Source organism: Papaver somniferum, chromosome 6 (genome assembly GCF_003573695.1).
Source record: "Papaver somniferum cultivar HN1 chromosome 6, ASM357369v1, whole genome shotgun sequence".
NCBI lineage: Eukaryota > Viridiplantae > Streptophyta > Magnoliopsida > Ranunculales > Papaveraceae > Papaver > Papaver somniferum.
This window is the reverse complement of record NC_039363.1, coordinates 89,225,697-89,249,754: the sequence shown is the minus strand read 5'-3', so window position 1 is coordinate 89,249,754 and position 24,058 is coordinate 89,225,697. Positions and strand designations below refer to the sequence as shown.

The following is a 24,058-nucleotide window of genomic DNA, read 5'->3' as shown; positions in this document are numbered from 1 at the left end:
TAATTTGTTCGTGACCTTCCTCTCGAAATATCCACGTATATCTTCTGAACAATACAGCTCCTGCTTCTGGACCTCGTGGAACCTGCCCAGTGTATAAATATAGCATGACGTTGGTTCTGGATCTCTCTCATCTGAATCCGTATCTATTTGATCTAACTGATGCATAAACGCTTCTTGTTGTTGTAAAAACGTTTCCGCTAATAATTACGTTTCTTTATTTTCCATATTGGCATCCATAGTGAATGAAAAGAATGAAAAGAAGAGAGATTCTTTTGTGAAAAGAATGAAATGTAGTAAAGTGTATTTAAAATCGGTGGATTGAGTGTGTTTATTAAGGTACATCAACGAAATTTAGTCGTTGAAGGTTGGTGAAATAGTAGTCGTTGGCGTACCATACATGGCCGGTTGTCCCAGCCTAGGACGAGTCTCAACTCAATGTAAGCCGAGCATCGTCCCAGGTTGGGACGACTGGCCCAGTATGGTACGCTTGACTTAATATGCATCAATAAATCTTCGTCCCACTTTGCCATCCACATGGCATCACAAATAACTTTATTCGTAGAGTCCCATTAAAGTTGCTCTTACAAAGACAAAGTCGTTTTCTGTTATTTTGGCGGTATTCTTCGTTAATCTAACCTCTTTTTTATTTTTTTGAATTTGGTTCCCACATAGAAAATGGAGGAGGGGGCTTTCAAAGAAGGTGAAAACAGTAAAATATCCTCGATTGAAACATAATAATAACATCTAAAGCTCTAATTTATTTTTATTTTCTCACAGCTACCCGAATCCTCTTTTCTCCCTTTTAGCTTTTTTGTTTACATGGTGATTATTTCTCCTACCACTGATTTAGTTATCGATCAATTTTTTTCTATGTAATAACGATGCCAAAATGAGTAAAGCAAAGTGGTGGAAGTACTCAATATAAACAAACGAAGAATTTTTTTTATCAATACAGACGAAAATCAAATTGATTTTGATGACCACAATCTAAACATGCCAGGAGCACCAGAAATGACAAGAATAAGGTACTTTTCTATTAACCTATTCATTCCTCTTAGAAAGGTTTTTGATTCATGCATGAACTCAAAAAGAGAAAATTTAAAAATCTAGGTTTTATATGTTGAATCAAAATCGGTCGATGTTCAGTATACATTGACTGATTCCATTAACAATCGGCCGGTGTTAATATACATGATGATAGATTACCCTGGTGTTTACCTTTGGTGTTTTCGTGGTAGAAGAATACCTACCAAAATCGGTGGAAGTAAAATGTCCAATCGACCGATTCTGGATGAAGGAAATTTACATTTTTTGTGTCAGTTTGTTTTGGTTGAATTGGTCAATATTGACACCCGCATCGAGCGACTATGTATTCTGTAATTGTTGAAAGTGACAAGATCCCAATAGTCTAATTCATTACGCTATATCCACCGAATGTCATCTTGAGCAAATGCATTAGTTGTCTGAATGATTTTTAATTTTTAATCGATTTATATATCCAATGTAGAACGCTTGTTATACATCAGAATCGGTTATTGTGGAAAATTCCTGCTGCCGATTGTAACCTTAGAATTCTTAAAGTTACTTGAATTTAATATTTGTTCACTGCATATTGGTATATGCTCTAAGGACAAGGGAAAGAAAAAGGTTTCTAGGAGAGATCAAAGAAGAAACATAATCTTGCTTCTCATCCGAGTATGGGACCTTGTTGAAAGGACATTCAAATTTTTGACTGATAAATACTGTAGCGTCTCGGGGCTAAAACGATCATCACCAGTGAATCAAAATAAGAGGAGGAGTGGATAGAGTGAGAACCATATAGTGAACAAATATAACAATAACAAAAAAAAATAACGAAATAAAAAACTGATAAAGATGAAACTGAAGGAGGTGGAGAAAGTGATAACAAAAAAAAAAGACAATAAAGGTGATGACACTAGACAAGGATCAACGAAAAACAACACAGAGGTAAATCCAAAAATCCAAAGAAACCAATGAAGAAGAGAGGGGCATGCATGCCAAAGTCTAAGGTGATGTTACCTCGCGGCGAAGATTTTCCTATTTGTGGGTTACCCTATGATAAATGAGTTGGTATGGGGGTACAAGCACACTTGGGCTAGTGTCTGTTCAACTATAGTAATTATCTCAAACTAATGTTCTGTATCAAAGTTTTATTTAAGCTATCATGTATTATCTATTTTGTGTCAGTGTTTTGATTATTGTCTACCAATATAATTTTAGGATCAAACCAATGTCGTCCACCTTCTTAAACACAGATTGTCTGTGAGTTAGATGATTTTATGACTGTTATCTAAAGAAGCATCCCAAGTCGTCGAACTCATTAATGAATCAGGGCTATTGACTACGCTATAGAATTCAGTGATTCGTTGTGACATACCCCTTGTTTATTCCTTCCGCCAGAGATATTACGGGAGACAGATACTTTTCACCTTGTTTCGAGGAAATGATGATACCTCCAAATGATCTGTAGTTGATTACACGTCTCATCATAGGCCAAGACGTGAGGAGACCAACTACATGAATGAGCATAACTGGGAGAAGATTTACGATTTCACTAATAAGGAAGATGCTAGCAGCTGGTCAAAAGAAGAGTATATTTTGTCTCAACAACTAGAAGGGACAATTCTTATACGCAGATGGCATTTTTAAGAAATGTGAGTCGACTCAGGAGCGTATCAATCCTACGACCACTTTATATATTCTCTAAATCTTAAGATCTGTTATCCTCCCCGACATTTTCAGTTCATGTTTGGATGAAAATTGTTAGATCATCGCTCGGTCGAAATCTCAAGATTGTTATCAATGTTAGACGTGCACAACTATATCTTGATTATAGTCTACTAAAGTCAAGTCTCAGTGTAGGATTAGAGTATGGTAGTTGAGTATCAGACATCATTGAATAACCCTCGAATATTGAACGCTGGAGAATAAACAAAGACATTTGGAGAACTTCGTCATCAAAGAGGTATGTGAAGACTAACATATATTATTTACTCACGGAATTTTCCATTCTATCTTATGAGACTATATCACATGATTTTAGTAGATTTAATATTGCAAAGAATAAATTTAGAATTCAAGCTTGTCTTGATTAAACTTTCGAAATATGATTCAAGCAATGGATGTTCTAGATCTTTAACAATCTTAGTTTAAAACAATTTATTGATCAAGAACTATTTTTGTTTCAAGTTGATCATTTGGAAATTTCCCAAGCAGCAGTGCATACTGTTTATGGCATTGGGAATGTCTCAAATTAATTATATGAGTAAAAGAACTGTTTGACGATAGATAAATGTATTTATATGTTCTAAATAAGTCAGTCTGAATTCCGCAAACTATAAAGTTACGCAAACCTGGTTTGCAAACCCTTTACATCTAAGTTCGGGAATTAGGTATGTTTGCAAACCCTTACCATCTGATTTTCACGAAATGCGAAAGTTTGCAAACCCTTGTGGTCTGACTTTTGCGAACTTCCACGGTTTGAAAACCCCTGTGCCTTGATTTTGCGAACCATCATAGGACTATTCTCTATGTTTATGTTTGGCTTTTCTACGATTTTCATAGACATTTGTAAGAAAAACTTTATTCACAAAATAAATTTGTGTTTGGGGATCGTTAATGAAGTCTTAAATATTGTTAAACAGCATTATGTGCTTGTAAATCGATTGTTAATCAGCCTATAGGAACCATCATTGTGCACAGTTCCAGAACCTTGGACCATAATGCATATCCTTCTGTGTAATTTCAAGGAGTACTTTCACATGCCTACATGAATTCCTAATAAGAATTTCATCTAAACTAAGAAAACATTTGCTTGAATTCCAAGCACCCCTAACTTGAATTCAAAGATACCTAAAGCCTTGAAAATTTATAAATCGAGAAACTCTTGATACATGATCTTTTAATCTCAGACACATGCTTTCTCTGAGAAACACTCTTGTGTCCTAGTTGCTAAGCGAGAGTCGTCCTCTATAACATATGTTTTTTCTGAGAAACATAATTAGGTTACAACTTTGAAGACTTCACTTAATGATTCGTGAAGCCCAATTATATTATCTTTTACCTGATAATTTTAGCTTGTTATTATTGATGTTTTAGGTTTTTGTATCTTAGATAAGGAACGAGGTAGATAAAATCACAAAATTTTCTTCATCCCAGACTTTGTGCTTAGTAATCCAGGCTTCCCAGCTAACTAATGTAAGTATTTCAGATTCATAAGGTTTTTTGAACTTTGTCTATTACAAACAAATTGCTAAACCTAGATCAAAAGAGAAATCAAATAGGCTTGTCTATTAGAGGAAGATAGGGATCAAAAGTCTTGACTGAGATTGAAGCAAATTTTAGGCTGTAAAGGACGTCATCTAAGAGAATCAAGTACGCAAAATCTTGTGAGGTGCAAGAGGCGTAAGGAGCACGACTACGCTGAATTTCTTGGAGGTTTACGGTCTCAACTACATTCCAGTCTGAAGTCTGATAGTAGGCTAGTGTCTGTAGCGGTTTAATACAGTGTGGTTTTTAAAACTGGACGAGATCCCGAGGTTTTTCTGCAGGTGCAGTTTTCCTCGTTAACAAAATTATTAAAAAGTACTAGGAAAATTCGTACTCCTATCAAACGAAGAAGTTGGTGGTGTACTTGGTACACTCTCATTTTCATCAACTGTATACAGTTAGTGGAACCACTAAACAAATTTTTTGATTAATTTTGGGGTAGTGAAGACCTTGCACACTTGTTGAGAAAAAGTTCTAGGGAAATGAGGAACCAAGTCGGAGGGGATGTGGGTCTTCTGCAACTAATTCAAGATAGTAGTTATTGTATTTTTATTTTTTTACCATTTGATTATCTCACATATAATCTTATGTTGACGCAGTTGCAGACTTCCAGGAGTTTACTACAAGGGACCATGTGAGAAATCATAAATGTAAATTTTAATATATGTTTGATACCAATTTCATGCTTCTATTCGCTATATTTCTTGCATATTACCTTTTATTATTTTTTTTGTTTTCCTTTGTTTGTCCCAGGTACGTAGAATCATCCAAAAAAGAGCTAAAAGAATGATAAAATTATATAGAAGTCAAGATGAACCAAAGACCAAGTGTAATTCGATCGAACTTATAAGTATTCTTATCTATGTTGTATATTGAAGAGACAAAGCCAACGCAAAAATAATGGGGTCATTCCGAGTTCGTATGAGAAAATTATGGGAGGAACCGTTTTTATTGATACTAGATCATTCATCCCAGGATCGGTCCATGATAAAAAAAAGTTAAGAAAATAAATTTATAAGTGATAAAACTTTGCTTGAAGTAACCTTAAACCCTAGGATTGTTATTAGGGATATTAAAGGAAGCATATAAGACTTCTTAAGACACGTTTTATCAAGGTTTTTAAGAGCAGAAAAAAAGGCAATGAGCAAAAGTTAGGGTTTTGGAGATCATTGCATCTATTTCCCGTTGCTCGTGTTATATGTATATCATGGGTTTTACTAAATATACCTATTTGATAGAGGATAAATTCTAAGTTCCAAATATGATTTGATTCATTATATGAATCTATTTTGATTTTTTCACATGATTATCGTTAGATTTTACTATGATGAATGTTTATGGTTGATTGATTAATTATTTTAAGTGGCCCACAAAGTTGATTTCTTGATTGATCTATTGCTAGTAAAGAGTTAGGATATTCGTAATCGTTGAATAACTCATTTCACAAGTAGAAAACGTGAGATTTTGCACAGGAATTCTGTGGAGAAATCACGTGTATAAATACTAACAAGTGAACCCAGTGTACTAAGTTTAATTGCTAGGATCAAATCTGGACTCACAAATCTTATAGCATTCGAATGTATTACACCTTGAGAGCGTATTTCTTGGTGGCTCAGAAAGATAAAATATGATAGCTAAGTGTACATGTTATTCAGTAATAAGGAATCTTGAGGGAAGCTAAGCGTACTTGTTACCATATTGTTGATGATAATATGTGATTAAGGATGAATATTTAAAATATATTAATTCGATGATTATTTAATAACGAAGAAGGATTCATCAATCATAATTCTCATCCTTGATTACGTTTTTACTTTCTTTATTATTTATTTTTCTTTGTGACCTATATAAAAAAACCCTAATCAGTGACTTTTGACATATGAAAACTCCCTGCTCCTCGTGAAGACGATCCTTACGACTACCATGTTTAGAATAAACCTAACCTCCACCGATATTATCCCCATTTGGCCATTGCAGTTATCCGCCAGTGTGGGGTTTTCAATGGGCATCTATGCGGTAATCCAGTAGCAACTTCCCGGGAGGTCACTCATCCCTGGATTACTCTCGTCCGAGCAAGCTAAACTATAGAGTTTTCTACCAAATATGGAGCCAATTGTACTGAAAAGGCCTCGGTATAATGCAGACATTCCTTGTCTTCTACCAAAGGAGTATCTGGCATAATTTCCCAACATACTCTCTCACCCGAGCACAAGCGAACAACCCTTAGTTGTATCCGAACTAACACCGATATTGTTCCCACTTACCCACTGCGGTTATCCGACATTGTGGGATTTTTTAAACGGCTTTACTTCGGACATCCAGCAGCATCTTCCCGAGAGGTCACCCATCTTGTGACTGTTAGAGCACTATTTGGTCGAACTCGCAAGCGTTGCTATCTCAATTTTGTTTGTCAAGTTTAGTTGATCAAAACTATAGTCTTGATTTCTAGTCTACTTATAATTATGTCTCGGACTAGGATAGAATGTGTAGTTGAACTTTATACTTCACGACGTTAGCATTCATCGATTGAAGACGAAGATCTATTAAGGAGATCTTGGAGGAACTTCATCAACAAAATATATGTGGAGACTAAAACTTAATCACTCAGAAGTTTATTCAATTCTATCTTCTAAAGAGACTAACTCGTATAGCTATATAGACTTTTACCTTAAACACACTTGATATTTCGAGATGAGTTTATCTCGCTTATCTATTCCTCGAAATATGTGTTGAAAGCTTTTTGCTTTAACTATGTTCATCATTATTCTTGACGAGTTTAGTTGGAAACATTTTATTTGTTGGAAACTAGATATTAAGTCAATAGATACTTGTTTGTGTGAGAAAATCATTTGATGTCGACTTCGAAAGTTTCGTATTGATCATTAGATCACTTGAAAATTATTTGAAGCTAATAGTTTGTGTGAGACAATTATTGTCATCTTCTAAGGATGTTTCAGTGATTAAAATAATAATTAACCATGTATCGATACAACATGGTATACATACCTAGTATGCGAACTGTTTTGTTATGATTCATGTCCGAGAAGTTTGTTTGCGTACCCAATATGCAAATGGTTTTACCTGTAAAGGTCCGGGAACCTTGCTTGGGTACCCAGTATGCGAACGGTTCTACCTGTGTTGGGTCCGGGACAGCTGTTTGCGTACCTGGTTTGCAAACGGCTGGACAAGACCAAAGTCTGGAACTGTTGTTTGCATACCTGATTTGCGAACACAGTGGTTTGAGTTCTAAAATCGGTTAAGTATAATTATCATACTCATGAACTAAAAAGTTATGAATTAAGGAATGCAATATTTGCAAACCGTGACTTAGATTTCATGAACTGATTCCACATTAACTTATTCTACCACCATATTGTTAAGATATTGTGAGGTGATTTATTTTTCTAGGATACTCTTCAGAAGTATTGGACTGGATTATCAATTGGTTCCTATTCACCTTGGTTTATCATAAGACGAAACAAAACTTCATAGGTACTTATGTGGGAGACAGATTTATATATCAGAATAGACATATCTGTATGAGACAGGTTTGTTTATAAGTCTTCGACTTTGGGTCATAGCAACTCTTAGTTGTGGGTGTGATCATCTAAGGGAATCAAGTGCGCATAATCCAGCGTGGTTCTAGAGGCGTAAGGAACGCGACTGTACCTTAATCAGTGTGAGAATTGGTTAGGGATTAACTACATTCCAGTCCGAAGTTAACTTGTAGTAGGCTAGTGTCTATACTTGATTGAGTACAGTGTGGTGTTCAATCTGGATTAGGTCCCATGGTTTTTTCTGCATTTGCAGTTTCTGTGTTAACAAAATTTCTGATGTCTTTGTTATTTCTTTTCCGCATTATATGATATATAATTGGAATATCAAAAGTTGTGCGTAATTCGATCAATTGAGAAATTGAAAATTGGTCTTTGGTACCGTTTAAGTTATTCTCATATTAACTCTTGGATATCTTTCCTTGATTGAGCCTGACTGTCTTGTTGATTCTCTTGGAATTATATTGGAGTTAGTTCATACAGATTTCCGAACGAAATATTGGGTGTGGTTGTTAGACCCCCGCTTTTTCAGTGACTACTCCCGACCGAGCACGCTTAACTGAGAACTTTTTTCCCCACATCTCTGTAAAGTGAACCCATTAGGCCCCTGTGTTAGGAAATGACAAACCATCACTTATATTCCCTTCGGACAACCACTGCCTAATATCGGGGTTACAATATTATTTTTTAATTGAATAAAAATAAGTGACTTAAAATTTTTGTGTATAAGATGGCCCATTAAATTTTGGCACCGCTGCTGGGGAACATTCGTTAATTGATTTTTTTCTCTTAAATATTCTTTTAGTAGTTTGTGATATTTTCACGTTTTTCTTTAGGTTTCTTTAGGACTTTTACGTTTTTGTGGTGTTAACAACTCGTTGAAGGCGTTAACCGCTTGTCAAAAACGTGAGCTGAATTCTAAAAACAGGTAGTAAGTATCAATATTTTTTTTAGGTTTTATTAGATTTGTCGTTTTTCTCATGGTCCTCATTTCTTTGACGAGTGTATAAACACGTCAATTTTATATATCTACGTGACTCGAAATGGTCTTTTGTATTGTGAACAAACATTTACACCTCGGCCAAAAAGCTTGCCTTTAGTTCAAAAATATGCATTGCAATCTGACATCTTCCGCAGTGGAAGTTGATTTGTTCAGATGCTTTTTTATAGTCACTTAGTTTTTTTCATTGCAATTTTTTTAGTGAAACTTAAATAATATTAAAAAAAATAGATCATTGGATCTATGCATATAATCCCTCTGTCCGCACCCTCATTACGTCCGAGTTTACTGAACGGCTACTTGGATATGGATGTTAATTGTAATCAACCTAGGAGAGAATGGTTGTGTATAAAGACCATTGTATCGCATCCACTGTTCAACCTAGTAAATTTTTTAAGATCACTTAGGACAATTTCTTTGGAGTTGGAAAACCCCTTAGTTTGCCAATTTTGACCTATTAGGGAGCAGGTAAAGTGGAAAACTCGACAGGTAAATAGGCATATTTGTATATTTTCCTATCGAGACAAGTCTTAATAGACTCAGAAGAGTGATGAAACCAATGTTGAGGTGGTAATAGATGAAAATGCGTGGGTATAAAAACCACACCCAACAATTCGTTTGGCAATCTGAGAGGACTTACTCCAATATACTTTTTAGAGAATCAAATAGACAGTCAGACTCAATCTAGAGAAAAGTATATACAAGAGCTTATATCTCTACATCTTAATTCAATACGCAATCAACAAATAGAAATTTGCAAGCCCGATTTAATATAAGAGAAGTAACTTGAACGGTACCAAAGACCAACGTTCAAGGATCAATCAATTTCAATCAACAACCAATGGTTGGATTTCCTAATTGATCGATACAATGCATAATCTGTGATATTTGAATTATATAACACAATATAATGCGAACAAGAAATAACACAGACACCTAGAATTTTGTTAGCGTGGAAAACCGCAAATGCAGAAAACCCTCGGAACCCAGTCCAGTTTTGAACACCACACTGTATTAAGCCGCTATAGACACTATCCTACTACCAATGAACTTTGGACTGAAATGTAGTTGAATCCTAATCAATCTCACGCTGATTCAAGGTACAGTTGCGTTCCTTACGTCTTTGATCCCAGCAGGATACTACATACTTGATTCCCTTAGTTGATCTCACCCACAACCAAGAGTTGCTACGACCCAAAGTCGAAGACTTGATAAACAAATCTGTCTCACATGGAAAAGTCTATAGATTGAATAAATCTGTCTCCCACATAAATATCCAAGAGTTTTTGTTCCGTCTTTTGATAAACCAAGGTGAACAGGAACCAATTGATAAACCGGTCTTATATTCCCGAAAAACAACCTAGTATTATCAATCACCTCACAATAATCTTAATCGATTAATGAAACAAGATATTGTGGAATCACAAACGATGAGACGAAGGTGTTTGTGATTACTTTTCTATCTTGCCTATCGGAGATACAAATATCAAGCCAATCTTACGATTGCACTCAGTCATGATAGAAACAACAAGATCAGATTACGCAACTACAAAGAAAATAGTTGGGTCTGGCTTCACAATCCCAATGAAGTATTCAAGTCGTTAACTTACGGGGTCTCGAGAGAAACCTAAGGTTATAGGAGAATCGACTCTAACTATGCAACTAGTAACACACATAAGTGTGGGGATTAGGTTTCCCAGTTGCTAGAGTTCTCCTTTATATAGTTTCAAATCAGGTTTTGCAATCTAAGTTACCTTGGTAACAAAGAATTATAATATTCACCGTTAGATGAAAAACCTGATTCAACCAAGCTAATATCTTTCAACTTAGATCGAACTTAGCTTGTTACACACAAACGAAATGTACCCTCGTTTAGGTTTTGTAACCGTACCTAAACGTGTACACCATGTGGCTCAATAATAGTTAACCGATGTTATCCATATGATTACTCTCATATCAACCTTGTTCATCTTAACCATAACTAGTTCAAATGACTCAAATGAAACTAGTTAAATAGTTGTTTAATTTACAAGAACACAATTGAAGCAAAATCGGTTTGATTCACTCGAATCAATTCATGAACATTATACCCATGGTTTGCAAAATTGCATTCCTTATTATATAAATGTTTAAGTTCATGTATACAACCGACTTTAGAACTTTAACCTTCAAGTATGCAAACGAGTATGCATACTTGAAATACCCGGACCAAGATTGGGTTTCGATTTTACGCAAACGGGTACACGTACTTCCAGTCCCAGCAGAAATATTCGGACATGAACCTTACGCCGATACGCGAACGGGTGCGCATACGGATTCTCAAGCCAACAGGTACGCGTACGGGTACACATACTATGGTTCCCGGACATGGATTACATATGTGCAAGAGTACACAACATGTCATATCCAATATAATGGTTAAGTGTTCTAAACTCTTATTTCAATTATTGAAACATTCTTATAGGATGAAAATAGTCGTTTTTACACACTATTAGCATCAAAGAAATTTTCAAGTTATTGAAATAACACTGAGTTACTTACGGTCTTCAGCAAGCAGGAAGCAGAATGAACTTTCTAGAATGTAGAAAACCGTAATTTTACAAATCATATTCAATTATATAACAAGATAGATTATTTGCAATGATTTTCGTAAGTTAACAGTTAATATTTTTGCATATGAATGAGAAGATTTAAGGTAAAATTAACAATTTCGTTTTGCTTTGTTTTTTTACGGTTTTGCTATAAATAAAAAGATTTACTATTGCTTACTATACAAGTGTAATTACGATGAGAATATTTAGTTTTACTATAATGTTATTATTTACATAAATTATATATTTCCGCAATATATTGCATATTCAAGGGTATCAAACTTTTTTATCAATAAAAAAATAATATATTAATCAAGAAAAAATTTAAATGTCCCAAAGACATTTGAGTCCCGCCACACCAACCGACGGTTCTCACAAGCCCCGGTCCGTAGCACGAGTTACACACTAGTTTTTCTACTTTCCAATAAAGAATTAACCCTTTCTTTCGAATTTTTTTTTTAAAAAAAAGAAAAACCAATATATTTTTTATTTTTGCTGATATAGAAACTGGCCAACTCACTACACTGGACTGGACTACAATGCCACCATTTTCTCGCTTCGGTATTGGGCTTCAGATTTCATTTTACGCCCCGTCCACTTGCAATTACAACCGCCTTTTAAGTCTCAGCTCCCCGAAATAAAACCCTAAAATCTCTTCTCTTCTCTCCATTTCTATTTGCGGCTCTGAAGAAAAAACTCTCTCCTCTTGAATTTCTAGGGTTTCTTCATCATGGTAAGATCCTGACGGTTTCATTTGATTTTTTTGTCTGTTAATCTCTTTCGATTTTGATTCTCGATGATGATGCTGATGGTTGATTTGGTTCGTAGGTTCTTTCAAATGATATCGATCTACTGAATCCACCAGCTGAGTTGGAGAAGAGGAGGCACAAGCTCAAACGTTTAGTTCAATCCCCAAACTCCTTCTTCATGGTATCTACTATCTACTAACTAATTATCATCATTAGTTTCTAACTTTCATCATCTATTTTCATACAAGTATTTGAATCTTATACAAGTTTGTGTTTGTTTTGGATCTTACAGGATGTTAAGTGCCAAGGATGCTTCAACATGTAAGTTCCTGCTTTTAACTTTCATATTCAGTTTCTTCTGTTGCTGATTTAGAAAATAAATTTCTGATTCTTTGTATGTTTGTTGGTTTTTTGATGGCAGAACTACTGTATTCAGTCACTCACAAACAGTGGTTGTATGTGGAAATTGTCAAACTGTGTTGTGCCAACCAACTGGAGGTAAAGCTAGGCTTACAGTGGGATGCTCATTCAGGAAGAAGGGAGATTGATTATGCTGCTGAAATTTGCTCCAAATGCTGTGTTGGTAGAATGAATTTTGTTAAAAGGAATTTTACTTTTGTTTAGTTTTAGTTGAATGGAAGACGAGGATTTTGAGATGAATTTAGGGATTTGGGTTTCACTAAATGTTGTTTCCAGAACAACATCCGTCTTTTGACATATATGATAGCACATGTAATCATCTTTTGCAGTAGTTTATATATAAAACTGGGTTCTCTAGTATCTTATTCACTGTCCTGTCTATTTTGCCTTGTTTTAATGATTGTGTAGTGCATCATTTTGTTTGAAGTACGAAGAACTTCAATAGAATGGGCATTGCTGTTGATGTGATAGTTTATCAAACATGGTTGAATGTATATCTTGTTGAATTCTGTGTCTATATGATATGTTGTTCACATGTTCTGTATTTAGACACAGAGAATAAACATGATGTTATTCTAGAATTATTACACTTGTACTCTTGAAAGTGGAATCTGTGTAACATGTTTGAATGTGTTTCTAGTTAGCTGATAGTGTAAGTACACCATTCATATTACGTGACACAACGATAGTGTAGTATATTAGTGAATTGAAATCTAAAACAAAGATGTGGATTGTTTTAGATTTCAATGGCAGTGAAATCTAAAACACTGTTGATATTCAATGGCGTCTAAAATCTGAACATAGGGATTTTCCGGTTAGAGAACAAACTGATATATTTAGCTTATGAGTTGTAACATTTCCTTATTAGTGTAATCAAGAAATGCACTGCAACTACAGCCACACCGTATAAGCAGTCTTTTAGGCAATGTCTCACCTTAGAGTATCTTATGGCACAATGACCTGACTGATAGTTCTAATGAGTTTCCACACGAAGAACATGGGAAGTTTTTGCAACACGTATTGTCAGTTGTGATGTTGAACTTTAACTATTCCAGTACTCTGCATGCTTACCCCGAGCCTTTTCTTTTCTTGCCTGTTAATTATGTACCTAATGTTTAGTATGCAGGAAGACTCTCCATGTTTGTTTACTGCAATACAGTGAACTCAAGAGCTGGTCTTTATGAGGATACATTACAAGTGATTGCAGTTTCCAAGGGAATTGCGAGTGCAGTAACCTTTCTTTCCTTGGTCTCATGTGGAAGCATGAATGTATTGCATGACCGTTCATTTAACCCAATATAGAATTGGGACCTCCAGTCAGTTGGAGGATGCTATGATTAGGTCTATATTAGCAGGAATCTTGGCAAAACTTTTCTTTAGAATGTTCATATCTTTTTGTCAGGATATTCTGAAGCAGTAGAAAATTCTCCGTAACTGCATTTCTTGGCATTGTTGTGTTTGGCATTTATTGACCAGTACTATTATTAGTAACTGCAGTGTGCCTTTTGGTTGAGTATGAGTGTCCGACCAACCAAAAGGCACACTGCAGGGTTTGCATTTAGCTGTACAGCTGTTAGTATTATCTTGACTTGCTAAAACTTGTTCTCTCGACTAGCTTTAGAGTGGCTGGTCTTTTTCGTCCATCAGCTCTTTGATTAACATAATTGCCTACCGTTTCCACAAATCCATGTAGCTCTCAAATCTTTTTGACACGATTTCTTTTTCCAAAATTCTTGATATCCTCTCAGGTCTCAACAAAAGAAGAAAATATCGTCATTTCTTGTGTGACCCCCAACGCTGCCAAGGCAATAGTAACATTCTTGGGCGCCTAATTTTCACCAGCCATGTAGTTTTTTTTTTGTTACCATGGGCTGAAAATATCTTGATCCACGACGTATAGAGTACCTCATTTACTTGTGCATTTACAGGGAAAATTCTAGGGTTTAAAACTCAAATTTCAGCCGCTCTTTTTTCCTTCTTCATTCTGAGTTCCCGTTCTCTCTAGTGTCTCTCTTTCTCTTTAGTGTTCCAGAGAAAAAAGTGGTGTTGAAAATTTCCAAAACACGGTGTTGATGTTCGATGATTATGGGAGAGCATACCTAGTCCCAAAAAGCAAAACATTCAAAGGGATGGATCTCAAAGATTTTACTGCTTATCGAAACGCAAGGCCCAGAAGGATTCACCACGCAACCAAAGTTCTTCTTCAAGTGGTAATAAGAAGGATTGAAGGATACCCAGCGAAGAATGACTTCAATGGAAAGCTTATTTTTGTTGGGTTAGTAATGTTTGTTTTCGAAATCTTTAAAGAATCTGTTCAATGAATTTGTTCTCTTTGCTTCCTTAATTTGTTGTTCGGTTCACGAAAATCTGTATTGATTTGGTATTTTTCGCACATTGCATCAATAAAAAGCATGGCCCGGTCTTGATACCGAATTTTCCAGGACTGGTAGTTTGGCCCGTAAGAGTGGGTACACAATTAGGATCTTCTCGTTTTTAGATTACCAACTTACTAGACGGAGTTGCAGTTATTTCACTCATGTACTGGTGGTGCTTTGAGGGAGAAAATCCCTTCTACGGAAGCTCCTTAACAAGCTGAGCACAATGCTGTATTGAAGCAGCATTTAACGAAAAGAGACACGGTAATACTTCTACATGCGTTAAACTTAAAACAAACTACTCAAAACATTTCATATTTCATATCCGTGAAAGGACAATTGTTCCACATCGCTATAATCCGTTTAATTAACTTAAAATATAATACAGAAGGTCGCTCTAATCATTGTCAATTGATTTTGAGCCGCAGACTTTAACTTTAACATGATATCAGAGCTAAGCCTCAATCCCAGACTTGCGTACGCCGGATATAATCCGAGTTAATGGTCGAAGTGTTTAACCAATTTTGTCACTTGTACACCCGGGATGTTATAATCCGCTCAATTAACTTAAAATATAATATAGAAGACTAACAATATCACAAACTTTCTTGTGTCTCTTTTTTTCTGAAAAGAGTAACGAAATCAACAACAAAGATAGAGGTCAGTTTCCAGAAACAACAACCAAAAAGAGTGAAAAGAAATAGGGTATCAGTCAATTCCATGCTTCCTTAGCCACTGATGTACGTTGGTTTTTTATTTTGCTCGAATCTTCCTTGAGCTTAACCTTCATGGCAGTAGCCATCCCAGCCCACAGGCCTAAAAAGAAAGTTTTTTTGTGTTTGGCCAAGGCTATTAGCCCGTGCTTGAAAAAGAAAATCACTCCTCCCAGGTCCGTCCCTGCTTCATGGTCTCGATTTGTATCTTATACTCGTAATTTCATTCTTCAAATTTTCAATTTCTGTATCTTGCTCGAATCCTCCTTGGAGCTTGTTGGCCAGTTGCCATTTTATTCACATCTCTTCCTTCCATCGTCTCGTGTGAATCCCAGCTTGAATCCGCCCTATCTCTCTGTCTATTATCACAGAATAATCCCTGGCTGTCTCTAGACTTATACGCTGTAAAAAAATCTTAAATGTTTTACTGTAGCGCCATGAATTATCTTTTTACGCATGGCAATATTTTTGTATACGTGTCGCTTACAAACTTAAATGAGGTGTCATCCCTCTCAGGTGCCACGGCCTTGGAATGATCCCTTGCCATTGCAGACTTCTACAACTCCACGAAAACCAGGCGATAATGTTTGAGTTCCTACCGTTTCGGCGCTAGGCTAATCAAATAGGTAAGTTGCCGTGTTACGAAAACATCGGTCTTGCGAGCTAAAGCTGTTATATATATATATGGAAGGACCGAGAATTGTGTGTCAAGAAAAATCTGTTTGTGTTTTTAAGGTTTCTAAACCCTAGAGTAGAGCTTCATAAGCTGTTATGCATTATCTTTAGTCAGTCGAGTTTTTTTTTTTTTCATCCTCAATACTAATACCGACTGGTTGCTATCCCACTCATGAAGCATAAAAATCAGCATTCAATTCGGTTCAGAAGAATCTCACCGGAAAGCAATGAAATTCCAACCCCCTTCAAGTAAAACGGGTAGTGCTTCTTGTAAAATTGTGTTGAATTCAAAACTGAGACATATTTTGTTGGCAATTCTTTGGAGACTTTTTGTTTTTGAGGTAAAGATGATATATACAGTGAATATGTCCATTAAATGTTGCTGATGGCAAGATGTCTGTTTATTGCATGAATCGGAGGAGTTCCAGGTGTTCACTCCAAGCTCTGTTGCAGAGGAGGATTCGGAGAAGGATGTTCTTTTGTGAGTACGCAAGGGTCATGTAATCTTTTTCTTTTGTGATCCCCTTTTTCTTTCTCTTTTGTTTAGGTTGGGCTTCAAGCCCATTATAGTGCGTGATGCAAAAGCCCATTATACAACCACCTTTTTTTAATCAACACTTCATTTCTTCGGCTCATTCCATATGGCTTCATTTTTCATATTGCAGGATGCAAAAGGTTGACCCAAACGAATTTTAATCAACCCGAACGTGTATCTCATTTCCAGGTAGAGTGGGGGAAGATCAGATGCCCGTTCTCACTGTGGGAATGCAATCATTTTTAAGAGTTTATTAAGAAAGAGCTTTCGAGTGACCCCCATGTCCTTTTCCTGGACCTAACCTCGTTACACTTTAAGTTATCCCAAATCATTACCATTTTGCACCTAAAACAAATCGAAAAATATGATACTACTATACAATTTTAAAATAAAGTGGTTCGTCTGTGTCTCCAAAGGCCAATTTGACAAAAGGAACAACTTTTGAGTGTCTCTTCCCCGTCGCCGGCTTAGTTTTTCGGCTAACAATGATTCAATTTTCAACTAGTATACAAACAAAAACTTCATTATAATTCCATATTTCCATTTCACAATTACAAAAGAAAACATAACTGAAAAACAATCATTGATCAGTCATTTACATAAACTTGCAAGATATAAAGTTTACATATATATGAAGACAAGCTTCTTACTCATGAAGCCTAATAACTGTATTAGAGATTTCTTCCCACAGCTGAATTTGATCAGTAGCTTCTTCGCAACATTTGCAGTCAGCGGTTCGAGCGTAAAACCTTGTACGGTTGCGGCCAATCAAGGGAAGAGGATCAAACCTTAATAATAGGAATGATCATGAGTCGTGACAGACATTATAAAGTGAGCACAAACCAAACTGATGATGAAGTGCTGAACGAAGCACTCAAAGGAGAAGCTATTACCTTGCTAATCAACTGCTTATATAGTGTACGAACCTGATATTTCCACCCAAAAATAAACTCGTGCAAAAATAAATTCTTGGTGGACTGCATTCGAACTAGTGCAAATTCTGAGTACACAATGAGCCTATCAACTAGAAATGTAACCATTTGGGTGGAAATAAGAAGGCCTTCCGTATATAAAATTGCTAGTTGTATGATGATGGGGGTATGTAATGGAGTATGATTTATGGAGCACTAATTTCCAATTAATTATGTTAATCTTAACATAAAGGAGTCACTAATCTAATTATTCAGTTTTCAATTAGTTTTACACTTGTTTAATATCACTACCCAAAAGGTTAGGTAGTTTTAGAGTGTGACGATCCTCTACGTAAGATTCTACCAAACTTAAAAATTCATTGTGCTGTCGGTTGGTTATAAGTTATTCAGCCTTTGTAAGACGGCTTTGGATTGCCTATCTGGATTTCCCATGTGGCAGATAGTATTTGTGCATTAGCGTTTGTCCGTCCGCAGGAAAAAAAAAAGTACATGGGTTCTGGATCATGTTAAATTTGAGATTCGGTTGTACATATTTAGTTACCTTGGCTCAGTTTCAATGGTTCTGCAAAAAGTCCAGCCAAACACTCAATTCTCCAAACTTAAAGGGAGCATGGACAGGAACTTTGTAACACTCGTTATAAATAAAATGCATGGAGATTAAATGGAGAAAACACGCAACATGATGAATATATACCGGATGAACAAGTGTTTGCTGCAACATTGAGGAAGGAGGGGGAAATCGCTCATAAATTTACTTCTTGGTTAATGAATGTACTACACAAATATGTACTTTCACATAACTACGGGGGCATTCTCATGTTCTCCACATGGCTTCCAACCCACCTGAAAACAAATTGTAGTCTACGAAGCTACTATGTGGCTCAAAAGATTGAAAGTTAAAATCCTAATTTCCTAAACAAGAAATCCTTTATTTCCCAAGGCAAAGCTAATTTTAGATATTAGATGGTCCAAATACTCCTCGAGGCAAATAAAACTCAAACAAAGAAAGCGTGCAACTGCCTTTACTAGAAGATCAACAATGGGGCACAAGCCAGGTTGGAGAATGGTAAAACAGTTTGATAGGTTACAGGTCGAATTTAGGGATAAAGATTTTACATTATCCGCTCCTTTTTCATCAGGGCCTACTTTGACGCTTAACCCTAAATGGTTAAAGATTGATCAAAAATTCATTATCTCTGTAGGGCAGCTACTTGTTGGTCTTCCTATCTTGGATCCGCGAATTCCTTTGTTTTATAAAACCCTATCGCATGATAAATTTAAACGTGCGATTTTTCAGTTGAGCGGGGACGCTATAAAGATTATGGTGGAGTTCGCTCGTCGTGCGGCTGGATTAGGATCCCTTTATCCTAGAGAATATAGGAATGTGGCGTATGCTGTCTTAGAAATTATTCATTTTGATTATACTGTTGAGAGCTTCTTTGCTAACTACGAAGCGGTGATTATGAAGTCTGAGTCATCTCGCTGGGCTGTTCTTTTGTCGAGGAAGGATGGCCTCGCAAAGAATCAAAGGATTATGTGAGACGTTGATTTTAACGATACGACTAATCGCACTGCACGGAATTCCAGTGACAATCGCTGTGATGTTTATCTTGTTATTCTTGAGGGTCCATATATCATCGATTATGGTGACAATAGGTCAATAAATACCCTTCCCGTCGCTCTACTCTCCTTGGGAGTTTAGTTGGATTGAAAAGGAGAAAGTGGTACGTCTTTCTAACCTTCGCCCATTTGTCAATCTTTCTTTATTTTACTTTTCTTTTTCTCTGTTTCACTAGTTTCTTCATCTCCAGATTGCCAAGCTGGAGAAGGACTATAATGCTCATAAGAAACGAAACACACTGGAAGCTCTACGTTCGATCACTGATGAAGTAAGAAATACTTTTTAATTTTACTTTAACAATATTGTTGCCTTTATTTCTTATCTTTATCTGTGTGCGAAGGTGGAGGGGCTAGATATTGGTGGCACTGATGATGAAAGCTCTTCTGAGGGCGAGGAGGAGACTGCTACTCGCGCGAAGACTAAGGGAAAAGTCGTTGCTTCCAAATCTTCTTCGAAGAATGCAAACAAGAAAGATAATCCCAAGAATAAGAGAAAGATTACCTCTACTACGTCGTCTCCTAGCCCTTTAGTTTCTCGCTCTCAGGGAAATGAGCTACCGTTCCCTGGTGAATCTTCTTCAGCTTCCCCCATGACCCAATTATCTCTCATCTTCAAAGATTCCTCCGCAACTGTTGGTGATGATAACTTAGTTCGCACCTTCCAAATGATTTCTTCCATATGCGATCCTCCCACTTTGAGTCATGAATCTCTACGAGGATCTGCCTCAGCCATATCTCCAAAGTTCTTATTTGCTATGGCTTCCATGGTATGTCTTCTCCTTCTCCTGTAGACCGGGATGAGTTTAAGCTAATGCTTCTTTTTTGTATTTTAATTATTTTGAATTCCTTTGTCTTCTGATCCTTACAGGTGGCGCGAGCTTCTAATGCGGTTGCATCTGACTCTCACAGGAAGAATCACTCCTTGGAGGTTGAGTGTGCGAAGCTTAAAGGGGAACTTTTGAGTAAGACATATGAGGAAAATACTCTTCGTCAGAGGAAGAATCAGTTAGTAGGTGTGTTTCTTTTCGCTCCCTCATACCTTGTGAATTTCTGTAATGTCTTTATATTTTTTCTATTACTTAAACCTGCAGAGCTTTATAACTTAACCGAAGAGGCGGCTAGACTTCGTGATGATAATGATGCCCTCTTAGAGCTTCTTAACGCTTCGGTGGACAATTTTCCCATGCGTGGTCTAGAGAACCTTAGCTGGAAGGAATTGAGGCTAAAATACGAAGCCCTTATTTGTGATCATAGACCATTATTAATTTCTAATAAGACCTTTCAACGTCACGCCCGTGAGGATAAAGAGAGAATTAGAATTTTAGAAGCCAAAAAGAATATTCTTATAGCTGAGAAAGATCAGGTAAGCTCTAATGGTGCGAAGGCTTTGAAGCAATTTTATGAGGTTCAGCTCAAGATTCAGATAGAAAGGGATTGTGCCATAAGTGAGAGGGATGCTCTTCTCGCTCGTGAAAATAGACTTCGTTCTCGTCTTCTGATAGGGAATGATGCTGAGTTTGAATGAGATGCTAGAGTCCTTGATAATGCTAGGCTGGGGTTGACTACAAATGTTAGTTTAGAATATGACCATGCATCCCTGGTTAGAACCATCATTTCCGAAAAAAAGGTTTCTCATTGTCTTTGTTAATAATTTTTCCCTTGCTTTATCTCTTGAGTTATGTGCGTGCGATTTTGACCCTTGTTCTTATCTCTTCGCAGCTGCTGAGAAGGATTTTCTTTAAAAGGAGCAGAAGTATCAGAGAGATTTTGAAAGCTTACAGGCGAAGTCTTCTGCTGAGATTGAGGTTGGAAGCGAAACTCATAGCTCATGACACCAAGTGCCGTCGACTCAAGGAATACCTTTACTAATACTTTATAATAATCTATTAACTACTTCCCCTTTCACTTCTTCACCCACTTCGCATATAGGTAGTACTTTTGAATTGATTTTGTCGCGCGTCCTAGCTGTAAAACTGCTTAAGATGTTTCTTGTTATAAAGCATATTCTCCATTTTCTCCATATTTCTTCCATCTCTTTCCATTAACTTGTACATCCCATTACCAACATATTTCTTCACCACATAAGGTCCAGTCCATGTTACTTTTCCTTTCTTATTATTCTCTTGCTTGCGATATGGTGGTACTTCGCTCATGACTAACTCTCCAGGTTGGAACTCTGCCCTTTCAGATTTCTTCGCGTATTCATGCCTTTTTTCTATCTTGACCGTCCTCATCCGAATTTGTCTTGCACTAGTTCCTTCATTGTTCTCTTTTTCGATCCCATCATCTTCTTTCTTTGATGATTCCCCACCTTCATGATAGTCGTCAACTTCTCCTTCCTTTTCTATGAAATTCACCATCAATCTTTCGCACCGGTTACTTTCTTATACGTCACGCTTCCAATTTCTTCTCTTATTCGCACGCACTTCATTTTTCTCAACATCAATTTCTTTGCAGGTTTTCGCTTCATTAATATCTCCTCTGATGATTCCAACACCTTGTGGTAACGGAAATTTGATACACTGATGATATGTGGAAGCCACACCCAGAATGCTATACAACCACGGTCTTACAATTAATGCATCGTATGGATATTCGACGTCCACGACACAAAAGGTTATTTCTGTAGAGATTTTCTTAAGAGGGATTCACATGGTAATCTTTCCCTTTGGCTTGTTGGCTGATCCATTGAAGCCGTATATTTTATAAGTTGAAGGAATCAGATCTTCGTCTTTTCCTCCCATTGTCTTATATGTATGATAAAACAAAATATCCACCGAGCTCCCAGAATCAATTAGTATTCTATTTATCGCCCATGTGAGATCCTCTTCACCTTCTTCCTTGTCCGACTTTTCTTTCGGTGTTATCTATAACTTAACCACCAGGGACTCTCATGGAGTTCTCCTCCCCCAGATACTTCTTCTGCGATAAATGTGATTGGTTGCTTCTGCCATTCTTTGTGTTTTGGTATCTTTGCTAGGTTCATTATTTCCTTCCCTTCGGCATCCCTCGAAAACACACGACTTAGCATATTGTCGTGGAAGTCTTCTATACTTTTGAACGAGCGTATTATTGAGTTACAGGGTAGATTCTTGGCATTCACTCCCACTTCTATCATAAAGGTATTTTTTTCTTTGTCCGCTCCTGACGTCTGTCCACCTGTTGTTGGTTGCGGTGGTGGTGGAGGAGGTAGTGGTGTAGCTAGGAAGTGGTTAAGCTTTCCTTGCCCGATCATTCTTAATATGTTTCGTTGTATGTTCTTGCATTTATTCGTTGTATGGCCATGGAAACGATGATAAGCGCAGAATTCTTTACTTCTTCTTCCAGATGGTGGTTCTTTCCCTAGATTAGGTGGTGGTGTTATCTCCTCCACTAATATAACAGCTTCCCAGACTTTTTCCACTGTTGTGTTAAGATGTGGCATCCTGACCTCCTCATGGGCTCTGTAGTTCGTGCCTTGATTGTAATACCTCATATTTCCTCCATATCCGTCTCCATGATTGTCGTATCTTGCGACTTTGTTGTTTCCTCCATGATTATTATATTGCCTCTCTCTGTATTCTTGCTCATACATTTCTTGGTCTCTGCTACTCATGGCTACCTGCTTTTGTTGGTTTTCTACGATTAACTTCTCTTTGCTTCCCTGCGAAGTGCTCGCAACAACGTTCGTCATCCTTGGTAACAAACTTGAATTTCCTATTCTTTCGCTCGCGATCGCAACTGGGTAGGACTCCATATCTCTTTGCCTTTCTTCAAGAGCAATATACTCTTCCTCGTATTCGCGCAGCACCGGCATTGTTATTCTGTCTTTCATTCTGAACAGTTGTGTGAACAACAAGTCAGTTGGAAACAATGCATTTATGAATACTAAGATGATATTTCTTTCATCCTCTCTCCCTGCCATTTCGCTGCTCATTGTCCTCCATCTATTGGTGATATCTCGCAGGCTTTCGTTCGTTCACCTTCGTAGGATGAATGTTTTTTCAATTCCTGGATTTAGCATACTTCTGCTGATGTGTTGTCCCAAGAACAAACTCTGCAAATGCTCGAATGACTTTATTGAACCTACTGGAAATCCATCGAACCACTTCAAGGCTTCTCCTGCAAGGCTCGCTGGAAAGTACTTGCATAGGATCGCGTCATTATCCTCATATTATAACAAATCTAAGATGTATGTCTTAATATGTTGGATTGAACATGTAGATCTATCAAAGATTCTAGGAAACGTGGGTAGCACGCACTTTCTTGGTATTATCACTGATTGTATTCGTCGCGCGAAGGGCGTACTTGCTTCTTCTTCTATTGCTTCTTATATCTGCCTCCTTCCTCCATCTTTCCCTTTTGTTACTAATTCTCTTAGCTCTACTATTTATCTTAAAATTTCGACGTTTGGGAATATGTCTTCTTCTTGTTGTTGCCTAGGTATTTTCAACCGGGCTTGCCTCAATCTGTTTTCGTGCCTGCTTTGTCGTATGGCTTCTTCTAGTTCTTTCCGCTATTCATCGTCTCTTCTTTCTCTTTGCCTCTCCCTTTCATTTCTCGCGTGCTCCTGTGCAGCTCTTCCCTCTCATTTTGTTGCCTCAACATTTCTCTTTCATGAAGTA

General features: G+C 36.9%; 1 protein-coding gene across 1 annotated transcript; it reads left to right on the top strand.

The window, feature by feature from the left end:
* Positions 1-12,028: 12,028 nt before the first annotated feature.
* LOC113285846 (40S ribosomal protein S27-2-like) lies at positions 12,029-12,973 on the top strand. The gene is made up of 4 exons (XM_026534588.1): positions 12,029-12,168; positions 12,264-12,365; positions 12,477-12,505; positions 12,606-12,973. Exons 1-4 carry the CDS (start codon positions 12,166-12,168, stop codon positions 12,730-12,732), a joined length of 261 nt encoding a protein of 86 aa, XP_026390373.1. The 5' UTR covers positions 12,029-12,165; the 3' UTR covers positions 12,733-12,973.
* Positions 12,974-24,058: the final 11,085 nt, after the last annotated feature.